The sequence below is a fragment of the Tenrec ecaudatus genome, chromosome 6 (assembly GCF_050624435.1).
Source record: "Tenrec ecaudatus isolate mTenEca1 chromosome 6, mTenEca1.hap1, whole genome shotgun sequence".
NCBI lineage: Eukaryota > Metazoa > Chordata > Mammalia > Afrosoricida > Tenrecidae > Tenrec > Tenrec ecaudatus.
This window is the reverse complement of record NC_134535.1, coordinates 24,558,430-24,584,378: the sequence shown is the minus strand read 5'-3', so window position 1 is coordinate 24,584,378 and position 25,949 is coordinate 24,558,430. Positions and strand designations below refer to the sequence as shown.

The 25,949-nt window shown below is 42.8% G+C and overlaps 1 protein-coding gene across 1 annotated transcript in view; it reads right to left on the bottom strand.

The window, feature by feature from the left end:
• Positions 1–25,949, bottom strand: part of GNPTAB (N-acetylglucosamine-1-phosphate transferase subunits alpha and beta) — a 106,359-nt gene that overhangs the window by 61,562 nt on the left and 18,848 nt on the right. Inside the window, exon 2 of the mRNA XM_075551098.1 lies at positions 7,114–7,199. Within this exon, the coding sequence (XP_075407213.1) occupies positions 7,114–7,199 (86 nt within the window). The remainder of the gene's footprint in view (positions 1–7,113; positions 7,200–25,949) is intronic.

The window sequence follows — 25,949 nt, the reverse complement described above, 5'->3', positions numbered from 1 at the left end:
AGACAACCTCCAACTACGGACTTTGCTGTGAGCAGCCCAACATGCAACCCACTCTGCCACCTGGGCTCCTCCAACTCCTCCACACAAGTGCTAAAAGTGGGGGAACGGGCAACACAATCTGAGGGAGCAAAGCAAGAGACTGGAGGCTTGCAAAGAGTTAATAACAACAGACATAAATACTGCTATATGCACACTCCTGCAATAATGGTGACCTACAAGACAGTTGGATAGACATTCAGGCTGAAGAGGAGTGGGTGGGAGAGCAGGTGTACACCCACCAATATATATAGATTTGACAGAGGCTATTTGCATATGTGCATACTTACCTTGTGGCAGAGCATGCAGGGAGCACAGTTAAGAAACCGTCTTAGACATAACCTAACACCGTGGGGAAGTAAATCACTGTGAGGGATCAGGACCATAGTCTCAGGAAACACCAAGGTCAATTAGTATAACATGGTTCACAAAGATGCTGCATTCTACTTTGGTGAGTAGCCACTGGGATATTTAAAAGCAGCCATCAAAGTTGTGAATATTGTTTTTTCTGTGCCCAGAGGAAAGAAGTTTGGTGAAAATCAAAAGATAAAAAGGAAATAATTAGCCCAATGGACTCATAGTCCATGCAAACATTAGTCTCTACCACCCTGAGGCCAGAAAAACTCAATGGTGCCAGGCTACCACCAGCTGCTCTGAGAAGGCTACAGTGAAAGGAGAGAAATATGGAGCTTTCCTCTAAATCCCAGGAGACCAGGCTTACTGGCAGGAGGAGCCCAGAGACTATGGCCTTCAGCCATCCTGCAGGTCTGGAACGGAACTCACCCTTTCCGCTCAATTCTCACCCAAACAATAGTCAGCTCAATAAAGGGAAGCAAAACACCAGTATCCTATGCATTCCTTACTCATCAATCATTTGAGATAAAAGGCAGTATTTATCCTGAGGATAAAATTCAGAAGGGTTAGGGCAGGAAAGAAAGAGGAATTGAAAATGGAAAGAAGTAGGATACATGATGTTATTTTGTGGGGAATGCAATTAATAACATGAAACAAAATGGGTATAAACTGTTGAGTGGAAAATTATTTGCTCACTGAACCATGACCCCGATTCATAAGAAGTTAAAAAAGGCAAAAATGTCAGTTCTATGATTCACTGGTTCATTGAGTTTATCTTGTTCCCCGTTATACCTCCTCAGGCCTAGAATCGTGCCTGGGTACACAGGTGCTAACACCATCAGCATATGGAGCAACCTTTTGCTTTGACTATCTCCCACTACCCACAGGTAAATTATCTAAAAGCCTTTCACCCCAACTTCCAAGGAGGTCTATGTTTTAAAAACAACAACAACAAAAAAAATCTGTCTGATGGATCAAGCTCTTCAAAACTGAGGATTTCAAAGATGGGGGTGGAATCTACATTCTGAAACTTTCCTGTAAATGTTATTATCTGGGATTAAAGATATTTTCATTGACCCATGGGCTTTCCATACAAGCTCAAGTGAGGAAAAGAGCATAAGTATATACTTGATCTAATAAGGAATATTTAATAATCAATTTAATTCTGGGGTATAAATTAACAAGCCCAGGATCATGTGATCTGCTCAAGGTCAATGAGTCAGTTGTTTATGAGCAGACGATGAGCCTTTCCTTCCAACCACTAGATCCCAATCGTGGGTAATAGATAAGAAGGAAGCCTTCATCATATGGGGGAAAATGAAGTAAGTCACCCATGACTCAGATCCAATGCTGTGGTAACTCTGAGCCAGCTTTTGTTTTAATAACTGGTTACTTTAAGTAAATATTAAAGTCACTTATTTGTCCCTTAGTTTTGCATTCTATAAAGCAGATACCAAAACTGATACCCTAAATAGTACCTTAGAAGCAAGGAGTTGGAAGAAGTTTTACATTTTATCTAATATCCAGATTTTACTGCAGATGATACAGTCAAGCCCCAGACTAGTTTAATACCTCACAATTAGTAACAACAGTTAATTTAATAGCTACTTGCTAGTGACATATGGTTTGGGACATTTTTCATTGGGGCCAAAACACATTTAAAAGATTTGTACAGAAACTTCAAATGAGTGAAAATTTCCAACAACATTGTATTACATTTTCCATTGTATTACAGCTTGAATTCTGAGTACCTTGGTTGTTTACAGGAGGCTACAGGTGGCAGTGACAGCCCCAAATCCATCTGTAGAATCCCCACACTGATGATGTCTTCACTGAATGTTTCCTGATCACTAACTGTGAGTATAGATAATATTGTCGAGATCAACGTATTGAGCACCCTTCTTTAATGCAGTAAGTAGTTCTCAAGAGCCCACAGAGCCGCCACACCCGCAACTTCACTATAACCAGGGAGCATGCACAGGGCAAGGGCCACCCTTCCTACAGGGTCGGTCACTGGGAGTCGACGAGGACTCAGTGGCAGTGAGTTTGGTTTGGTTTTCTGAGCCCTGGGGGTAGAGCCCAGCAAGCTGGTTGCACAGCCCTCCTCTGATTGCTGCAGCAGGCCCACCTCTGTCGTTATTATTTTAAGGCAACAGGCCTCAAACATCTGTCTCCAGGCTCTTAAAAATGATTAACCAAAGAGCTTTTGTCTTTAGGTTATAACAATCAAATTTTGTGATATGAGAGAAAAACTGAGATGTTGAAAACACTAAGGGTTTTTTATCCAATGATAAACTACTTCAACGTGTTATTTATTCACTTGGGGAGAATGGAGGATGATGGTCCATGGGGGTGGGGAGTGAGGAGGACTGGAGGACTTGATTAGTAGTTTAGAATACTAAATGCAAGGTGATGACATGAAATGTAAACTCACACCTAATTTATAATAAAAGATAATTTAATAAATAATTAAGTTCTGAAATCTCCCTATCACAACAACAAAGTTAAGAGGCATAGTTTTTTTTATTCCTCTACAAGAAAATACCTATATTAAAAAAAATAGTAAGGGGCATTTTTTTTACATGTTTGCAAATCTCTTTCAATGCTTGGCTTGAAAAGAGAGTTAGAATTTCAAGTTCAGATCCATATTGCTTTGATTGAAATATATAAAGAAAATTCAGCTAATCTCACAGCGCTCTGGTTGGGTGCTATCAAGTTGGTTACAACTCACTGCAGCCCTACGAACAGGACAGACACTGGCCAGCCCTGTACCATCGTCACCAATGCTCTCACAACTAGCTGGAGAGTTTAATTGGAAAGCCTCACTGGAAGAGAGAAAAGGCTGTGGCGATCCTGTGATCATGTGATCACCTGGGATCTCTAGCCACACCAATGGGCATTTAATGCTTCTACCATAAAACTCACTGGTCTCTCTTGCATTTTGAATGAATGGTTTTCTCACTCATGCAAGATTCTGTGACATCATGCATTGGTTATCTGGAAAGCATCAGCTGAGTTATGAAGACCTGTCAAATATTGAGTCATTTTTTAAAACTTTCCTTATAAAATATTAACTAATGTGATTGTTTTGGATAGTACCACAAATCTCATCAGGAAAAAAAATCTACATATGTGGGAAGAGGTCAGGTTCACACTATTGCAAAAGTCTCATTTCATCTGAAAGCTCCCGTGTTATCACTGGCCATAAACAGTGTGATTTTCAAGAAGACTGAAAATAAGCAAGTCTGTACCATCTCAGTCTGTCAACAAGTCACAGCTACGCTCCGTGAGAAGAGGGGTTGACCTTGTCCCTGAAACGAGCATACAGGTGAGTGAGGTGCCATTCCTTAACACAGACACCCCAATTTGGCATGCAGCCCGGGCTTCCCGTTTCATCACATGGAAGATCAAAAAATAGGTGTTCACCGAGTTCTCATGTGATGAAAGTAATACTTTCTATAGCTCCGTGAAGGGCATTCTCACTCCCTTACAAATCCATGGTGACAATGAATGCACCGAGTACTGTCACAAGCTGGTGCCCCCCTGGATGCACGGTTAGGTGCAAGCAGCTCTGAACTGCCCTCACGTCTGCTCTGTCGGTAGAAATACCGACAGAATGAAAATGGTGGATAATGCCGGTCTGCTTTGATCTCCCAGACCTCCTGATTGGCTCTGAGGGAGCTCCAGGGCCCCTGGGAACCACTGCTGCTAGAGAACTGAGAGGGAGAGAGAGGGGTAAGGAGTCTGAGTGGTGAGATGGTTAAGGGCTTGGTGTTTGCCAAAAGGCTGGCAGTTTGAGGGCACCAACAGCTCCACAGAATAAAGAGCTGGTGACCTGCCTCCATGAAGAACACAGCCAAGAGACGCCTTCCGGGGCAGCTCTACACTGTCACACTTGGGGTCATTGTAAATTGGACTCACTTAGTGGCACCTCACAACAACAAAAAGGGAGAGATCTACTTCCCCTAGTCATGAGCTACTAGCATAAAGGTGAGTCCCCTGCAAGACTATGTGCTTCCTTACTGCAGCTAGTTATCTCGGCATATTTGAACAGGGTAAGGCTCAAAGACTCAACACTGAGTCCTTGCTGAAAGAGCGAGGTTAGGGATGCGAGTGTCACTTGAAGGACCTACACTAAAGGTCAAGGAATTCCACAGCCCTTCATTATTGAGACTGAGACCTTTATCTTCACGGGATAGTGAGCACAGTTCTTTTTAAAACTAATTATTTGATAGAAACCCTGTCAGCACACATAAGAGGAACAGAGGCTGCTGGGAAAATGAAGATACAATGTCTATAGGTCCCCAGAAAACTCACAGGCTACTAAAAAGCTCATCATTCGACACCAATATTATCTACAGTTTAATTAACTTTTCTGGTTTCCAGGGAGTAGACAGAAAGACTGGTGAGACATATCCTTGAGGAAAATCGTAGTCAAGATCCAAGGACCTGTACATTATCAAGGGTTTGGAAGGAGGGAAGGTGGGGAGGGAAAGAGTGGAAAAATGAGGAGCTGTTATCAAGGGCTCAAGTAGAAATAAATATTTTGAGAACGATAATGGCAACAGATGTACAAATGTGCTTGAATGTACAAGTGTGCTCAACACAATGGATGTGTGTATGGATTGTGATAAGAGTTGTACGAGCCCCCAATAAAGTGATTAAAAATCAAAAGGGCAACATTTACCCCAGGACAAAGTTGAGAAGAGCTAAGAGAGGAGGAATGGAAGCAGGAAACCAGGGATAAAGCGGGATAAAGGATGATACATTTATGAGAGCTGCAATCAATGGCAAGAAGCAGAAAAGGTCTGAACTATGTAATGGAAAACTGATCTCTTCTGTAAACCTTCAACCAATTCACAATAAAAATATCTATTTTTTTAAAAGATGTACAAGAAAGAAAGAGAGTGGGAAGGGAGAAATCCAAGGTCCGTCCACTTAATGGCCTTGGCATGGAGTCAAGCCCTTTGTGCGCTAAACGAACTACCCCTGCTGCTTTGATTACCTGCTGCTCCGTACCGGGTCACGGTCACTGTGCACCACTGCAAGGAAAAGGGGCATCCATCAGACTGCACGGGGTGGCTAAGTCTAAGGGAGGGACTCACCTAGAAAAGTAGTAAAGGAGCGTGTGGCTTTTATTTTAGTTTTCGGTGTTGTTGGCATGGTTTTCAACCGCAGACACCTACTGCCTTAGTGACATAAAGCTATGATAAGTAAAAACAAAATGAAGCTGTGAAATGGACTTTGGTTGCAAGGAGAGGATGTTAGGAAGACGATTTCATTCCAAGGCCTGTCTCGGGGAAGAAGAGAAAATCAAGGAAAAGAAAAGGTGAAGGCAGCCCTCAGGAGTGCCTGCCTAGCCTAAAGGAGAATACCCCCAAGTCAGATGGGGGCCCAATCCCCAAGGCTCCCACGGAGCCGCCCTGGGACAGAGCCTAAAGAAGAGGACTGGGCCAGAGCTCATCTTACTTTTCTCTCCTAGAACTGAGGTGGTGATGAAATGATACCCTGTAACTTAACGTGCTCAATACACTGTAAAACAGGATTATTCTTGGGCTATATTTTCAATCCATAAAATGTGGATCTGAGCTACAAAGTTTCTTCCAATTTAAATTTTTTGTTTGTTTTTTAAATAGTTCATTTTAATTGTTGTTGCTGAGAACACACACAGTTGACCATAGATCAACTCAACAGCTTCTTCATGTGTAGTTCAATGGTACACATGCTCTGAAGAGTTGTGTGATCATTCTCACTCTCTTTTTCTGAGGGGTTCCTCCCCCAGCACCTGAACTCAGAGTGGTCTACAGATCCTATCTAATCTTCTGCTGCGGCCAATTTCAGCCTAAAACAAACTCCTGCCATCTAGTTGAGTCTAACTCACAAAGACCCTATAGCAGTGGTTCTCAACCTTCCTAATGCCTGTGATCCTTTAATACATTTCCTCATGGGGTGGTGATCCCAACCATAAAATTATTTTGTTGCTACTTCCTAACTGTAATTTGCTACTGTTATGAATCATAATATAAATATTTGATATGCAGGATGTATTTTCATTGTTACAAATTGGACATAATTAAAGCATAGTGATCAATCACAAAAACAATACCTAAGTAGATTGTGAAATATATTTCTAATTAAAAATAAATGAAATTTTTTCTTGAAGCATGGTGTAGCATGGGTACTCGTATGTGGGCGTATCTGCACGCAAGCTGGCAGACTTGCCTGGAGACGGATAGAGGAGCAGTGGCACAGTTCCTGAAACCATTGGAAATACGTGCTCAATGGTCTGAGGTTGAGAACCACTGCCCTACAGGATAGGCTAGACCCATTCCAGAGGGTTTCTAGGGTGGTTTTGTGACTCAAGACCACTAAAATCCACACAACAGATACTCTCCAAATGCAACTTTATGGAAGCAGACTGCCTCATCTTCCCCCGCCCCTTCCCCAGAGCGGATGGTGGGTGCGAACCTTGATGTTAACAGCCCAGCACTGAACCCGCTGCACGGCGAGGGCTCCTAGTTGACCCCGTTTTGATCTTAAAGAGTACAATGTTACCAATGTAAAGATTAAGTATCTCAGGGGTTGGGGGGCGGTCATCTAGTGGGGTACTCTTGCATGTGTCAAACTATAGCTACAATTTGGAAGATCCATTTAACAGGTGGTTTTATGAGTCATCACCCGAATTCAAATAATAGAAACTAAAAATATATGTTTTTTTCTCACCGATTCTGAAAGGACTTTCCTGCAATATTGTCTCGATAGGAATCAAATAAAACGTGGTATTGGTCCCGGCTCCATTCCAGAACCACCTGTGTGAAAAGAAAAGAAACAATGTTTTCTTGCATTAAGAATGAAAAGGATATAGCTTCCATTTTTGCTTATTTTCAAATTCATTATGAATTTCAGAAAAGGGGCAGACAAAGCAAATAGAACTCATTTAGTACCTACCATAGGCCAGGCTCTGTGCCAGTTCCAGATAAATCAGCTATGCCCCTGCCCCTTGGCGCGCAACAGGGAAAGGGGTGGGAAGAATAAAGAGGATTACAAGAATTCGTTATGTTAAGGAGGAAAGGAGTAGTGCTACACGTTCAAAGGTTAAATTGTTTGGGGACAATTGTGCATCCAGGCAGACAGCTGGGGACAAAAGGAATTGGGAAAGGATGCTGGGCTTCCTGGGCGTTTCGACTGTAAAGGAATCCATGGAGAAGCAGAGGCGTTCCAGGATTCTGAGTCGGCGCACAATCTGTTTACTTCTGTTTTATGAACAACTAACCAAGAGTACTCGTGTGGTTCACACGCAGGATGGCTAACATTGGGTAAAACGGGCGTTCCAGCACTCTCCATGGTGCTCAGACAGCACCTGGGCACAGAGGCAGGCATTTGAAGAGAACAAGAGGATGGTTCCATGTTTTAAAATCAGGAACTGTGCGAAAAGGGTTACTGTATCCGTTAACTCGATGTACTCCATCTGTTTACTGAACAAATAATCCAAGAAGGTAGGCGATCTGAAGAAGAGTTCGTGATTAGGATTGGAGGAAGGCTTATTAACAGCCTAAAATATGCAGCGGACACCTCGCTTGCTGGAAGTAAAGAGGACTTGAAGTACTAATTGGTGAAGATCAAACAAGCCAGCCTTCCATATAGATTACATCTCAAAGTAAACATAAACTCTCCGAATAGGACCAACAGACAACCCCATGATAAATGGAGAAAAGCTGATGCTGTCATGAATTCCATTTTACTTGGATCCACCATTAACAACCAGTTAAAGAAAAAAGAGAATAAAAAGATTTGCCATTCGATAGGCAAATCTGAGTGAAGATCACTTTGAGGACTAAAGTATGCCTGGTCCACGCCCTTTTTTTTAATCGCCTCATATGTAAACACCAAATAATGAATACGGAAGAATAAGGAAAAATTGATGTACCTGAATTATGATGTTGGTGAACAATACTGAACATACTGTGGACAGCCAGGAGAACAAACAACCCATCTTGAATGAAGTACCTCCAGAAGGCTCCGTGGAAACAAGGCCATCAAGACTTGGGCTCGAGTACATCAGCCATATTCTAAGGAGGCCAGCTCCCAGAAAAGGAACTCCGCTTGGCCGAGGCACAGCACAAAGAGGAAGGCCCTCAGCAAGACAGACTGGCTGCAACAACGGGCGCAAACACAGCAATTGGGAAGATGTGCTTTATTCTGTTGTACATCCGCCCACACACCAATCCCATCTTCACTCTTTTTACCACAGAGAAATGCCCCTTTTCCTTGCAAGTATCCATTCGCTGTCTACTTGCCCTGGAGCCCCAATCTCTGCTTCTCAAGTCCTGGCCTCCTTCACCTTCCCCCTTCAAATCAGATTTTTTGCATCATCTGAGTACTTTTCAGTATCACAAACTCTGTTTGTTTCCAGTTAGAACCTTTCTCCTAATTCTCTACCCCTTTCAAGGTCACCTACCTTGAAGAAGTCACCTCTAACTTCCCCCTTCACCTTTTAGCCCACTCCTCTATGACTACTACCCTCACCGCTTGGATGGTATTTGTGGGAAACAAAAGTTATTCCCCACGATGTCCCCCATAACAATGCCAAACCTAAGGTGCTGTTTGCAAACACTGACTATACATTAGGAGATCAACTGCTAAAAGCCATCTAGAGCAATCAGACCCTACAGTCTGTCCCACTCTAAGTAGAGGCCACTCCCTTCTGATAAGGATAACAGATTGTTCCCCTGAAGGAAAGCCCAAAGACCCCTAAGGTCCAGCCAACTCTGGTTAGGCCATCAAGACTCTAGGGTCTTGGCCAAGGTTAGGCTGCCATTCTGACTCGAGTCCCCCCATCTTGTTACAGTTGTACATCCCTATCACATGCATGCCCCGAGTGCCTCCCCTTATTTCATGTACACCCCTAGTTCGTCCCCTTCCTGTCAAGCGTATGCCTATTGTACAACCTCTTCCTGTTACCTGTGTGATTACCTGTAATTAGGGGGGCATGCATGCCCCGGGTGTACATAAGCCTTGGTTGGAAATATATTCTCTCTTTCTGTGTGGATCTAGCTGCTGAAATCATGGTCATCCCAGAGGTGAGCATTCACACGCTCTATCTTCTCTGATGACTCTTTAATTTTACCCCTCAATTACACAGCTACCCCTTGGGCCTATTTGATTGTGAGGGCTGGTACCCCACAGGTCTTATTAAGGCCTCAATGCTCAATCTCATGATATTTTACAGATCTCCATCTTACACAGTTCATACTATTTGACCAATGCCTCCCTCTTGAAAGAATGTACCTGTGTTTCTTTTTTGAGACCATGTTTTTGCCTGCCACTCATCAAAATTTCCTCCTGCCACTCTGGTGGCTCCTGACAGCCAAAGAACAGGGACTTCTGCTTGTCTGCTAAGGGGATGAACAAAAGACCCTGTGAAACACGTGAGGAATGAAGGACTCTGTGAGGACTGGCATAATGAACACCTTAACCTTGAAGCCAGACTCCACTAAAATTCTGGCAAGAGACTGTACTCAAGATAATTCTGAGACATGCTGACCCAGAGCAGCAGCCCAGATAAAACAGAGAGACATGCATGAGACCCAAGGGCGAACTGAAGAAATAACTGGAATGTTGCTTGACCATCTGCAGGGGGGCAACCTCCTCCCCTTTGAAAGTGCCACTAGAAGTGTCCCCTAGATAACGTCCTCATCTCAACTCAATCGTGTTTTGCCTCAGGAGCAAAGTGTATCTTATCTATGCTCAAGGTGGTCTTTTTCTCAATTCCCAGAGGGACCCACAGCCTTTCTTTTCAAGTGACTGTTTTAATAAGCTTGTGGCCTAACTCCAGGCTGCTCTGTGTGTATAAGTGCAGCCTATCTCTGGACCCTAACAAACCACATAGATTCAGAGTTGCTAGTTCCCCCTGCCAGTCATCCTCAGGGGGAGCAGAACGTCACAGCTCCTTGTCAGTCTCTTTTACCAGTTCCTTCTCTTCAACATGACCTCTGTGTTTTTCCAGTCTGGCCCTCTATCAGGAATGCCTTCCTTCTTGTCATGCACCCAGGCATCTTCCACTTTCCTATCCCACCACCCCAAGGATCTGGTCCAGCCACCCACAAATGGCTTTGGGAGTCTCAAGTAGATTGCATTGCAAACAGAGAAAGGCATGCTTTGTTTAAGGATACACTTTAGAAGGTGCACCTACAACTGGGTCATAGGATACTGGCAGGTGTAGCCTGGTGGACTTTCAGGCCCAACAATGCATGCTCATTTCTTTTCACAGTATTTAGGCCCTTAGGGGATGATTCATAACCATCAGAAATTACACTAATTATTACCTTGATCCATGCATTTATTTAATAACAATTACTAAGGATATAATGTGACTGGTACTAGTTCAAGAAAGAGGACTAAGCTAGCTTCCCTGGTGTCAAGGACTACACTGGCTACTTTAAAATAGAAGTTTACTGTCAGCTACAGTGCACTGAAAGTGGAACTCTTGGCTCTTCTTGGAAGTATTTCCGCTATCTTCCTAGAAGAAGTAATGTTTGAACGGCATCTTTAAAGATAAGCGAGTCTTTCAGCAGTTCAGCTAGAGAACAAGGACTTGATACCAGAGTGGCTATGGAAGAGAATTGGACAAGAGGAAGAAATCAAGAGAATTGGACAAGAGGAAGAAATCAAGAGAATTGGAAGAAATCAAGGGTGCTTGCTGTGTACCTTTTCAGTGTTTAGTAAAAATGATTAAATGGATGGTGTGGTCATTTAATGATACAGGAGGAACAGGGATGGTTGAGGTAAGAGCTGGTAAGATCCAAAGGTCCCATTTACTCGTGGTAAATGTGAAGTTTTATGTGCAAACAACTCGCCTCTCTAGCCTGAAAACTCAACAGAGGAGAGGAAATGAGCCCTACCGATGCTTATCACACATAGCTTCATACTCAACAACCCAGGCACTAAGTGACTGGGGGCCATCTGTCTACTAAGGATGTAATATGTATCGACTGTAATCATTTTAAGGCCATAGTACAAGTGCATAAATTTATTGAAGGAGCCCTGGTGATGTAATGGTTAAGTACAAAAGGTTGGTGGGTCAAATAGTTCGCTGCTCCAAGGGAGAAAGACCTGGGGGTTAGTTGTGAAACAACAGCCAGTATGATAGTTACACAGTTTCATGTCAACTTGATAAGAATGAAGTGTGGAGCCTAGTCTGTCAATCAGGTGACATTCTGATCCCTCCTTGTGGGAGTAGCCTTCTCCTGAGGATTCTGGGAACTCTCTCTGCTTGACATTCCTGATGATAAGTCATATGGAGCTACGCTGATGGAACCAGAGCCCTGGAGCTCGAGGAGCCAAGACCCATACTAGCTCCAGGGACTGAATCCACAAGACTTTCCACCCACTGGCCTGTGATCTTCCTGCATTCGGCATCATTGTATGTGATGCATGTGTCTAATGCGGACACCTGGGCTAATATTGGACTTATGGACTTCATCTGGACCGGGTTGGGATGCTTTCTTAATACACAATTACTCTTTATATAAAGCGCTTTCTTATACACATGAGTGTCTATAATTTGTTTCTCTAGTGGGCCCAGACTAACACAGCCAGGATACCTATTATTTTTGTAAAGCCATAAATCACCCTCCTGAAGATAAAAACAGAAAATAACCTAGAGGGGTGAAAATAAGGGGAAATGTGGCTGGAGAGAGTGTAAAGTGACACTGCTGTGGTGGGTCTTCACAAAGACCAGACCTAGCATATGACCCAGCCCCTGGGTATCTAATGCAAAAACCCTTGAAAGCCAAGACTCAGGGAGTCCTACGTACACTCCATCAAAGTGCTGTTCCTCATAACAGTCAAGAAGAGGAAGAAACCTAGGTGCCAATCAAGAGACAAATGGACTAACAAAATGTGGTGACACATACAAGAGAACACTATTTAGCCAGTAGGAGACCAAAACAGTAAAGTATGAATGACATCAATATCGATCACAAAAGAACAACTAGTGTACGACCTCACTTAGATGGAGAGACAAGAAATGGCAAATGCATAAAAATATAAAGTTTATTAGTGGTTCCCCGGGTCAAGAGGGAAGGAAGGAGAGGTTAACGGGAATGGAAATAATGTATTATGGGTAGGGTTGCATAACCAGTTATTATAACTGCTGCCAATAAGCTGCATATTTATAAAAAGTTGAACTGAAAAAAAGTGTGAAAGACAGTTCCAATAATGACAAAAACATGAACAACAACAGAGTGAGCTAGAGTAGCAACTGAGGCTGCTGTGTACATCCAAAAACCTTGGTTCCTTGGTTTGAAGGTTTAGGTCAGGGTTTCATGGGGCACTCCAGCTAACCCCTTAATAACATGTTTAAGGCTTGTGTTCTACCTACTAGTTCCCCGCATAGCCCCTGAGGTCTCAATCCTAGCAACCCAACCCAAATGGCAATTCAACAGCTGGTCTACATTTGCTGGAACAGAGGAAAGAGAGTCGGAATCAGGCAGAAGATGTGAAATGTGTAGCAGATTATCTCCGTGCATAACTGCTTCTTTTGCTACGAAAGCAGAAGACCTGGATGGTGCCCAGCTACCATGACTGAACATTTGAATCTAAGACTCTACAGAAGAATCCTGATGGAAAAAGAGGAAATGCAGAACAGAATTTCACATCTCATGAATCCACAATCTCTGGAGACACAAAGGCTAGGTGAATATGTGTGTGACTGTTGTCCTGAGAAAATCCTCAAACTTTAAACATGAAACGTCCCCTTCAACCTTCTGAAAACCAAACAACAGTCGAGCAAAACGATCTAAAAAGGTGTGCACTGAGTTCTTTTGAGAACAATCTAAGAAACAACAGCAACTTGATGATTCCGTAGGAGAAAGGGGGCAGGGAGTCGGTGTTAATGAGGGAAGAACTTAGGAAAGTGAACACAGTGGCACAATTCAGAGGCTGTGATCAGTCGCTGAACTGTACACGCAGAAATGGCTGACACAGTGAATGTTCTGCTGCACACATTCTCAACAACAAAAAGAACATTAGCTCAATAAATTTGTTCTCGGCTAGCAGGGTTCTCAGATGGAGAGAAAGCATGAGAAGACGGCACGCTTCACAAGATGCTGAGAAATGCTAGCGTGCTGCTCTTTGACACAATCTGTCTTGCTCTATCATATAAATTAATCTCACCATCTCAAAAACGTGTGTGTCTGCATCCGCAAAAGCATAACCCTGGGTAAATGTTTTATCTCTATCACTTACTTGGTAATTCGTTACTGTGGGGCAGCATACTATGTGGCACACCCTTGCCAGCCAGTCTTCCATTGTGTGGGGGACGGTAAATTCCAGCATCTATGTGTGGGGTTATGTCCCTATTTTGGAGTGAGCTATTCATTATGTTAAGGAGCCCCGGTAGCACTGTGAGTTAGGCCTTGGGTTCTGAGCCCCAAGGTCAGCAGTCCAAAACTACCCGTCCTTCCTCAGAAAGATGAGGTTCTCTGCTCCTCTGAAGATTTAGTCTCAAATATCCTAAATAGGGTCACTATGAATTATCTGTCAGTCTGTCATACTGTGGTAGCCAGTGAGGCTGGAAGCTATGTCACTAGTATTTCAAATGCCAGCAGGGTCACCCCCAAAGTGAACAGGTTTCAGCAGAGATTCCAGACTAAAAATAGACAAGGAAGAAGAGCTTGGCTCCCCACTTCGGAGGAAGAAACCACTTAAAACCTTACGCATAGCTTTGAAGTCTTTTCAAATACTGAAAGGCTAAGCTAAGGAAGCATAACACTGTCAGAAAGGACGCGTTAGGTCTGAGGCACTTGAAACGTGATGTGACTGAAGAGGCGCTGACTTCTTGGAGGGAAGTCGACCAGGGTGATGTGAGTCAGGTAAAGCCTGTGGGAGTGGAGCCTCCAGGGTCTGCATTTGCTGATGGGGCATGACTCAAGGTAAAGAGAAACAGCTGCAAAGTCAGAGATTGTTAATGTACAAAGCATGAATTTAAGAAAACTGGAAGTGGTAAAAAAAGTGAAATGGAACACAAGAAGATCAATATCCTAGCTTTAGTGAGCTGAAATGGAATATTGGACATTCTGAAAGAGAAAATCCTATGATTTGTTCTGCAAGAATAACTCAATCAAGAGCAATGGAAAGGCATTCGTTGTCAGAAAGGATCTTGCTAAATCCATCTTGATATAAAATGTTGTTTGTGATAGAATTATATCTATCTGCCTTCAAGGAAATCCAATCAATACAACTACTACTCAACTTTATACACCAACCACAAAAGCTAATGAGGAAAAAACCTGAAGAATTCTATCAACAACATCAGTCAGATATTGATCAAGCATGCAATTAAGAAGCACTGATAGCTTTTCTTGTGACTAGAACACAAAAGTTGGAAACAGGAAGAATAGAGTTGGAAAATATGGATTTGGTGATTGACACTAAGCTGGGACAAAAAGAGAAAGAAATGAAGCTGAAGATTGCATGACAGAATTTTGCAAAACCAGTGATTGATTTGTTTGTTCACAGCAAGTTGTTGTGTTTTTTTCAACACAAAAGGAGACTATATATACGGACTTCCCCAGATGGAATACACAGAAATTAAACTGCACCTCTGTGGGAACAGAGAAGGAAAATCTCGGTGTCAGCAGCTGAGACTAGGCCAGAGCCAGAGCTGACTAGGCCAGAGCCTACTGTGGAACAGACCTCACTTACAGCTCATATGTAAGTTCAGGATAAAGTCATGGATATTAAAGCAAGCCCACGGGAGCCGAAATATGACCCTGAGACTATCCCGCCCGAATTTGAGAACGTCTCACAAACAGATTTGCCACAGTGAACATTAATGACAGAAGACCTGATGAGCTGTGGGGGGACAGCAAAAGGTCATTAAAATGACAGGAAAGAAAGAAAAGGTCAGCGTGGAAGTCAGTAGAGAACCTGAAACTTGCTCTTAATCACAGAATAGCTAAAGTAAGTGAAAGAAAGGATGAAGTCAAGGAACGAAATAGAAAATTTCAATGGCAAAATAACGATGTATAAATTACCAAGGGCACATGAGGGAGGGGGGAGAGGGCAGGGAGGGGGAAAAAAAAGAGGACCTGATGCGAGGGGCTTAAGTGGAGAGTAAATGCCTTGAGAATGATTGGGGCAGGGAATGTATGGATGTGCTTTATACAATTGATGTATGTATATGTATGGATGATGATCAGAGTTGTATGAGTCCCTAATAAAATGTAAAAAAAGAAAAGAGAAAAAAAATAATAATAATTAGGGCAAAGACTGTACAGAAGTGCTTTATACAATTGATGTATGTATATGTATGAACTGTGATAAGAATTGTATGAGCCCCAATAAATTGTTATAAATAAATAAATAAAAATTTAAAAAAAAAAAGAAAAGAAAATTTCAATGGCAGCATGAGAAGCCAAAGCCAAACACTGTAATGAAATGTGCAAGGACCTAGAATTAGAGAACCACAGAGAAGGGCATGCTCAGCATATCTGAAACACAAAGAACTCAAGAAAAAATTCAAGCTCTAAGTTGCAATCTTGATTCTGTAGGCAAAATACTGAACGGCCAGGAAGTATAAAGAGAAGATGGAAAGAATACAGAGCCAAAAAGTAGCAAAGAACTAGTTGACATTCCACCGTTTCATAAGGTAGCATAGGAGGGAGATCCAATGGTGCTGAAGGAAGAATTTCAAACTGCACTGAATGCATTAGGCAAAAATAAGGCCCCAGGAATTGATGGAATACCCAATGAAAAGTTTCAGCAAGCTAAAGAAGCGCTGGAAGCACTCACTCATCTATATCAGGAAATCTGGAAGATAGCTACTTGGCCAAATGATTTGAAGAGATCCCTAATTCTGCCTATTCCAAAGAAAGGTGACCTAACAAAATGCTCAAACTATAGAATGATATCACTGATATCGCACACAAGCAAAATTTTGCTTAAGATCATCCAACAATGGTTGCAGCAGTGCACTGACAGGGAGCTACCAGAAGTACAGGTCAGATTCACAAGAGGCAGCGGAAGAAGACATATCATGGCTGATGTCAGCTGCATCTTGGCTCAAGAGTAGAGAATACCAGAGATGTTTACTTGTGTTTCATTCACTATACAAAGGCTGTGTGGATGATAATAAAGTGGATGACCTTGAAAAGAATGGAAATTACAGAACATTTCATTGTGCTCATTAGGAACTTGTATATGGATCAAGAGGCAGTGTGAACAGATCAAGGGTACACTGCATGGTACATTAGGAAAGATGTGCAACAGGGCTGTACCCTCTCACCATACTCGTTCAATCTATATGCAAAGTAAATCATCAGAGAAGATGGATTATATGAAGAAAAATGTGGAATCAGGATTGGAGGAAAGTGTATTAACAAGCTGTGATATGCAGATGACACGATCTTACTTGTTGAAAGTTAGGAGGAATTGAATAACTTGTTGAAGATCAAGGGTTGATCTTCAGTATGGATTATAATTCAATGTAAGGAAGACCAGACTCCTCACAAGCAGACCAGTAAGTGACATCATGAAAACAGAGAAGAGGTGGAAATTGTCAAGGATTTTGTCTTGCTTGGATCCACATTCAGGATTCATGGAAGCAGCTGTCAAGAGATCAAAAGACGGACTGCATTAGGTCAATCTGTTGCACAAGACTTCTCAGAGTACTGAAGAATAAGGGTGTTATTTTGAGTACACCTGACCCAAGCCATGGTACTCTCCAGTGCATCATATGCATATGAAAGTTGGACATTGAATAAGTAAGACTGAAGAATTGGTGCCTTTGAATTGTGGTGCTGGAGACATATATTGAAAAGTACCATGGGCTGCCAAAAGGACACACTGATCTGTGCTGAAAGAAGTAAGCCAGACAAGGATGGCGAGACTTCGTTTTATATACTTTTGACAGGGTATCAGGAAAGACCAGTCCCTGGAGAAGGGCATTAGGCTTGGTAAAGTAGAAGGGCAGTGAAAAAGAGGAAGGCCCTTAATGAGATCGAGTGACACAGTGGCTCCATCAATGAATTCAGACATTTGTAGGACGGCACAGGACTGGGAAGTGCTTCATTCTGTTGTGCGTAGGTCTGCTGTGGGTCAGCGCTGACTCAATGGCATCTAAGAACACCATGAATTAGAATCAACTAGATGGCGGTGGTGTTTCGGTTTGGTTTGTCCTGGGTTCATTGTGTAGTGAGGCAGGATTAGGATGGAACTATCTTGAATCACCACCTGAGACAGGTTTTGTCTCAGTCTGGCTGGTCAGTAGTTTGGCAGTGATCCCCCTCTGATGTAACCAAACACACTGAATCAACTCCATGATGGGGATCTAACAAGGTAATCAACTGTGAGCATCCAGCAGTTGTGGTGACTTGCAGAAGCCAGATTAGGTCACAGCCTTGATGCACCTGTAGGGCAGGCACCGGTGATGTGGCTACTCCCTATTAAGCACTCTGCGGGAAAGCTTGTCAATGCTGCTGGATCTAGACCCTGCATCTGATTTGTCAACCTTACTGCCTGCGATCTTAGGGCCTCTCAGCAGACTGCTACTTGCACCCACCATAATCTTCCATTCTGTACCCACCAGCCTGTGGTTTCCTGTTTCATCTCCTGCTTCCTGGTTTATCAGATGCAGAAGCCACATGAGTCAAGAGAAGCCTCCAGTGTACCATCTGACCCACCGATTTAAACTGATTGGGCTTACCCGCTTCTACAACTGGGTAAGCCATTTCCTGATATACGTTTCTGTCTGTACACATACCCATACAAAACAAGTTTTGCTTTCTAGAGAACCCAGACTAACACACCACCCTTACTCTAGTTACCACCCTTCTACCACCTTGCCCAACGAAGTAAGGTGAGTTTCCTTGAAGGCGTGGTCTACAATCAATGTATATGAATGTTCTAGTAAAGTTCTCTCTCTTATGTTGCAGCCGGCATCTGGTTTGTCATCATCTGATCTCTGGTTCCTGGGATTTGAGTCAGCAGCCTATTGTCTGACTCGATTCACCAGCTTTTCACAGCTTGTGAAGCAGCAAGCTAACATCTGACTGATTTGGGTTCACCAGTCCCTGTACCCAGGGAGGCAGGAGAAGAATGTGCCTCACCTACCTATTTGGTATTTGACAGCCTCTTATTTCCGTAAAGGTTTGTGAGTTCTGCAAGACAGTACAGCGAATTATGATAGACAAAGACGGGAGAAGATGTAGTGGTTGATGTTAGAGATGATGACGGAGTAGCACCCTAGTTTGGAAAAGCTGGACGTTTGCTACATCTTTACCTTCCACTTCACAGGAGTCTGCTTTTTGCTGATCTGTTTTAATTATTTGTGCAGTCATCCACTGCCTGGTGCCATTTTTTACCTTGCATCCCACAGATTTTTTATTGTTTGCGTTCCCACCTCCCTAAACAATACATGTATAAGATGTTTGGGGGCAGAGAGCGCCTAACAATTCTGGTTAACATTCAACTGACAACCAACACAGCTCCTTACACATCACTTTCTTAAATATTAGCTGGCTAAAATACAGTAAGTGAAATAAGGAAAGACAACTGGGCTTGAGAGTTTGGGATACCCTCTGGGAGAACATCCCAGTGTTCCTACTTAACATCTGTCTAGTCTTGGGCAGGTCACACATGTCCGGGCTTCCATTTTCTGCAGCACTGAATTGGGTACAGTAAAGTATTCCATTTGGTTTACGGTGTTGCTGTGGCAGGACAGTGGTGCTCACGTGAAGTGGGTGAGTAATGCTCTGAGAATGTGCTGGGGATACTGCAAGTCATAGGTAAACAAAGCACACCATCCTAGACCATCTTTTCTTTTTTCTAAATGGCAAACTATTTGAAGGACTGTTGCTGGTGGCTTAAATGCAAAGGTTTTTTTTTTATGGAGAAAAAGAATCTATGTGGTTTCTACAGATAACAAAGTCAGCCTTCAAAAACCATTTCCTCCTCGCCACTTGCAACAATTTCTCCAGTCACCTCCTCTCAATGCTGTTCTCCTCGAGGTAGTTACTTATTTCTGCTAATAAGGCACCTAGTTAAGAAAGCTTCAGATGCAGTGAATGAAGATACTACTAATGAAAATACGAAATAAACGATGTTAACCATGTGTTAGCAGTAAAGATTTACAGATAGCATCTCGATAGTTTGTTCTACTAGTTAAAGAAGCCTAAGAAGCCTTCTAAGACAACGTTTTACTAATCAAGGCACTCAAAGCATGCAAGATCGACTGGTGGTGTGCTTCCACAAAGTGGAGTGGCAGTCAGGCAGCCCAGCTTCACTGAGGCTCTCCCAGCGCTGCGGCTCTCAGGCGCCCAGGAAGCACCCTCCCTGTGGCCAACTAGGCCAGCAGGCAGGTCTGCTCAACTGAAGGGGCAGAGAGGGGGGAGCCCATGAGATCAGCAAAATATGCTCCTTCTAAATCTTCTAACAAAAAAGTGCAAACAAAAGGAAAAGGGGACCAAAGGGAAAATGAGCTGAAGTGGCAAACCAAGAAACGGAAGATTTACCTGCAGAAAATGGAGAAATTGCAAATGATGGGAGTCCAGCATCTGATGAGGCAAGAGCCAAAGAAGCTAGGTTTTGTGAATATTCATCTACCATGCCTCATCAGTGGGCCCTACAGCTCCCTCCTAGTACCAGCTGTTTTGTCGATGCAAATTTTTTAGTAGCTCTAGAAACATTCTGAGTTATGCATCAGGCTTCTACCCAGCAATTCAAAACCACTAGAAGCTCCATGGGAAAAAAATTAGGCTTTCTACTTCCATAGAGTTCCAGTCTCAGAAACTCACATCAGCCATTCTGCCTGTCCTATAGGGCTGCCATGAGTCAGAACTGACTCGAGGGCAATGAGTCTAGTTTGGCTGGAGAAATATATGAAAGGAAAGAAATGCCAATTCACAGTTTGTTTGTTTTTTAAGATAAAAAATAAATGAAGACCTCAAGATGACATCAGTTCCATCTGCTAAGTCCTGGTACTGTGTGAATGGAGAACAGCAGCCAGTTGATAGATCTTTCACAACTGCACAACGTGTTCACATTTCTCCATTCCCAACACTATGGAGTCACACCATCTTCGTGCACGTTTACATCAGTAAAGAAGGGGCAACTTTTGAAATCCTCAAGGACGTGCCTGATTTGTTATGCAGCTCTTGTCATAATAGGTTTTAATTTTTCTGGGTTCTGTTCTCTGACTGATTTCGTGTACTCTTTGAAGTATGTCTTGTAGGCTTCTTTAGGGAAGCTGGTTTCCTACGTGTGATGGTTCATGGCAGTATCAATACCAGCAATCACTGTGCTTTCAGGGCCTGTAGCAGAGGCAAGTCCAGAAATGACAGCGTCACCAAGGTTATCTTCTGTTCTACTGACCATCTTCCTCTCCACTTCCAGGCACAGCCTGTCCATGATCTCCCAGCTCTCATGGATGCTGGAGAGCATCTCATCAAGGCTGATATTCATGATGGCACCAGCTTAGCAGGAGCCCAGACTCCGAGCTAGTGTGGTACAGCCCAAGCAATACTGGGGTGGAGGGCCGAAAAGCCACATCATCTCTCTCTATATATATATTTATATCTACATATCTATATCTTATCTATATACATATATATAATTTACAGGCTGTTTATTTTTAGGTATATCAGAAAATAGTGGGATGATGAACTGTGGAAGTCTTTGACTGCCTTGGATAGCAATGTAATATTCCACAGGAAGAGGGGAAAGGGGGAAACAGTTTCTATATCCCATAATACAAAGCATACTTCATGGCAATCTGGAGTCTGTGGTCACACATTTATATGACTTGAACATTTTAAATGACTCCTAGTTCCATGTTGTTTAAAGAAAATCCCTCCTTCTCCCTGTGTGCCTTCTATAATAGCTTTGGCTGTGGCAGCCGGTTTCCCTAATAGCTTTGTTATGTGCTGCTATAAAACATGGAAATCTGAGTGTGCAGTTGTATGATATTACAATTGTTAATTACTAGGCATATGATGTAACAGTTTATTAACAACAAAAGGTATTATGTGGTATCCCTACCATCAAGAAAGAAGAACCAGGAGCATCATGTGCCCCTTGAACCAGGAGCCCATGAACTGGGAAACTCTCCAAGGTAGGAAACCGAGACTATGACACTGGAGGTAGTGACAGAAGCAACAGACAGGAGGTGGCAGCAGAAGCAACAGAACAAGGGCATGAGACAGAGTTTAGTACTTCCTGGTCCACACAGTGAGAAAGTTGAGTACCTTCGGGCAGTAGCTTACTTACAAATTGGGTGCTTCTCAGGCATTTATTTATTTGGGGGGCTAGGTTTGTCAACCTGGGGGGCTAGATTTGCTGACCCATGAAACTAGAGCTGAGCACTGCTGGGCTGAGGTTTAATGGTGGAGCAAAGTGTCTTTTGAGCATGTAACAGTGGAGCTAAAAGAGCTTTGTGATACTTGTGGAGAAGAGGCTATCCTGACTGAAGTGCTGGACACTAGTAATTTCTGATCCTGAACTGTAGAACCTGGAAACTTCCCTAATAAGTGTTATACATCTGATTGACAGCAGGTTGATGTCAACTCATGGTGACCCTATAGGGCAGGGTAGATCTGCCCTCTGACTTTCTGAGATTACTCTTTTTGGAAAAAAATCATTTTATTGGGGGCTCTTATAGCTCTTTCATTGTTTTAAATCATTTTATTGGGGGCTCATACCATCTTATCACAATATATACATTGTGTCAAGCACATTTGTACATTTGCTGCCATCATCATTTTCAAAACATTTTCTTTCTACTTGGGTCCTTGGTATCAGCTCTTCATTTTTCCCCTCCCTCACAGGAGACTGTAACTCTTTATGGGAGTAGAAAGCCCTGTCTTTCTCTAGCAGAGTGGCTAGTGATTTCAAACTGCTGACCTTGCGGGTTAGCTATCCAACGTGTGGCCACTGCATCACCAGGGCTCCTAGTCAATTACATAGCCAGGGAGAAAAGCAGGGATACTGACATCCTCTTAAAGAACATTGCTTCCAAACGGAAAGCTGGAAAGAGTGGCATTCATACAAGAATTATGACTACATGACTTTTTAGACTTTTAGTATGTACATTAAGAATTGTATACAATTCATTCATAATGTCTCTGTACTGGCCAGAGAAAAAAGGCACATACACATACATACATATATATATACATATATCTTCACTGAGAAGTATTATAACAGGTGCTTTCCCTAGCAACAACTCCCCAGAACTAGGTACAAACTGTAAGGTAGGTGACTCAAAGGCTTACCACACACAGAGAGGCCACAGGACGGGGGCTGAGACATAAATCAATCCCAATACTTAGACTCCTGTTCAGCTTAGCTTGGTCTCCTTAAGCATCAGCAGGCTGCCTCCTCTGACATTTACACAGAGCTGGCTTTGTCAAGGGCACGCTTGTCAATGGGGTCATTCAACTAATTCTGAAGCTGGTGTGTGTTTATCTAATTCAGTGAGCCAGACCGGTTTCCCTGATACTTTCTAAAAGACCACAGGCCACAGTTTTTAAATTGTTTTTCTTTTCCTCGGCATTTTAAAGAATGTCTTGTAGCCCTTTAACTGGTTTGAACACACCCATTAAAATCTCTGGATAATAAATTTTATAAATTGATGCATCTTTGATACATGTTTTTTCTTTCTTTCTTTTTAAATCATTTTACTGGGGGCTCATACAACTCATCACAATCCATCCATACACCCATCGTGTCAAGCACATTTCTACCTTTATTGCCCTCATCATTCTCACAACATTTGCATTCTACTGTTTTCTTTTGATACATTTTTGTATTAAGATTTTTATGATCCCAGTGGTCATGATGGAGATGCAGCACCCCCATCTTTCTTTATACCAAAGGAGTCCCCAGATAAGGAAAGAACCGAAGGCAATTGTTAAGAAAAGACATTGCACATGGCGGTGAGATCCTGAGATTTACGATCAGAAATCACAATCTTCAATTTGGTGCTTATTGACCATATCAATCTAGGGGACCTCTCTGCTTTCAAGTTCTTCCTGTGCGGACTGAGAATATTAATACCGCCTGTTTTGCAGGAAGAGGGTGGTGAGGAAAAGAGAAGGGCATGCCGTACAGGACTGAATAACAACACTGACCCATGACGACGAGCTGCTCACTGGTCTCCTAGACATGGCACCTGGAGTGCTGCAGGGTCATTTACCCACTTCAATGTCTGTCTACACCTCTTGAGCAACTCAGTGCCCAGGGCTTTGATCTCTCTTTTTAATCCCCAGAACCTCACACTGTGCCTGGCACAAGATCAACCAACATTCTCGAAAAGGGAGAAGGCAAAGCCCACCATGGCCAAGTTGCTCTCCAGACCTTGCTGCTTTCAGATCCATTCCCTGACAGCAGCGGTAAGAGCAGAAGCTGAGACAGACATTAGCAGGCCCAAGCACACAGCACATAAAACTTCCTCGGTAAAAGGCAGCTGACCTTCGGTAGCTATGTCTTTTAAGCTCAGCAGAAAGGTCGGTACACTGTTGAGAGTTGTACAGTCGGCTGATTCAAAGCAGCCTGGTAGCACAGTAAGCTACTTAGTGAGCTGCTCAACTACAAAGGTGGTGGTTCTAACCCACCGGCAGCTCCTTGGGAGAAAGACTTTTTGTTCCTGTCAACAGTTCCAGTCTTGAAAACTCCCAGGGGCAGTTCTACTCTGTCCTGTAGGGTCGCAATGAACCAGCATCAACCATGACAGTGAGTATGGTTTGTTTCGCGTTTTGTCTTTTTGACCACATGGCCACAGAAAATTAGCTGGTCTGGTTAGCCTTGTTTCTAGGGTGCACTCTGCTTGTATTTCTTTTTTTCAAGTCATTTTATTAGAAGCTGTTACAGGTCGTATAACAGTCCATACATCCATGGTGTCAAGAACTTTTGTACATAAGTTGCCATCATCCTTTTCTTTCTTTTGTTCCCATCATTTGGGGGTTCTTACAGCACTTCTAACACTCCATACATCAATTGCATTGTATTTCTTCTTAGACTGATTTGTTTGTTCATCTGACAGTCCATGACTGCCCTGTAAAAATTAACATCTTGAGGGCTCTTGGGCTTTGTGCAAGAAGCACTCTAACACTGATGAGCTTTTGATATTGATGACGGCATCAGAAAGCGATAGTGTTTCTAAGTTTACAAAAGTTCTTCATGGTTTCTGAAAATAAAACTTGTTCTGCATTAAAAGACACTGAGATACTAAGTCATCTTATACAGATGTTCTTTCTGTGCTTTGTCTTGTTCCTACCTTCCACCCGCCTTTGATACCAATCAGGAAGTCAAATCTGCTCATGACTAGCCTTTTTTAACCACATCTGATTAAAGGCACCGGCTTTCCCAATGCAAAATGGCTTGTCTGCACAATAAAGCAGAACTTTACAAATTTAAAGAAGGAATGAACTGAATTCATGTTAGGAGATGAGTGGCTATCAAAACTGGAGAGACTTCCCCACTCTGCATGGAAATTAGAAGGCATGAGCCAAACCTAGATGCATGACTACTAAGAATTTCAAACACAAGTCCAACACACACTCCTCTGGGGTTTCCTACATTTTTGGCATCCTTTACAACATTAGAAATGTAAGGATATCCAGGACAGATAAACCCCTGAGGAACAACGGGAGCAGTGATACCATGAAGGTAGAAGGAAGATGGGGGGAAAGGGGGAACAAAGGGAAACAGATCACAATGATCGATGTGCAACACACACACACACACACACCACCCCCAGGGGGACAAACAGAAATGTGAGTGAAGGGAAACGGCAGAGGATGTAAAATATGAAAATAATAATTGATAATTTATCAAGGGGTCATAAGGGTAAGAGGGTGAGAGAGTGAAGGAGGGAGGGGGAAAAAAGGAGCTGATACCAAGGGCTCAAGTACAAAGAAACTGTTTTGAAAATGATGATGGCAACATATGTACAGATGTACTTGGCATAACAGATGTATATGTGGGTTGTGATAAGAGCTTTAAGAGCCCCAATAAAATGATTTATTTTAAAAATATTTATATAGGGGGGAGCGGGGAGTGAGGGAAAAAAAAGAGGACCTGATGCAAAGGGCTTAAATGGAGAGCAAATGCTTTGAGAATGATTGGGGCAGGGAATGTATGGATGTGCTTTATACAATTGATGTATGTATATGTATGGACTGTGATAAGAGTTGTATGAGCCCCTAGTAAAATGTTTATTAAAAAAAACAACAACTCCTGGATGGTTTCATTTCCTAATTTTTAAAAAATAAAATAAAATTGGGCCAAAAAATATTTACATAACAAAACCATAAGGGTAAAAAAAATAAATATAAAAATTTTAAAAACACACATGCTGGTATGGAGCAGGGAACCAGTGGAGAGGTCTGAGGAGCCGGCCCCAATCCCAACTACATGGACACCTGCCCCTCCCCCCAGAAGAATTTATTTCAGAGGACAGCACTGAAACTACAGCTCGGGGAGAGGGACATGTCTGATCAGAGCACACGAGAGCAAATGAAGGGGGAGGAAGAGAGAGTGGAGCACATCCTGGCCCAACG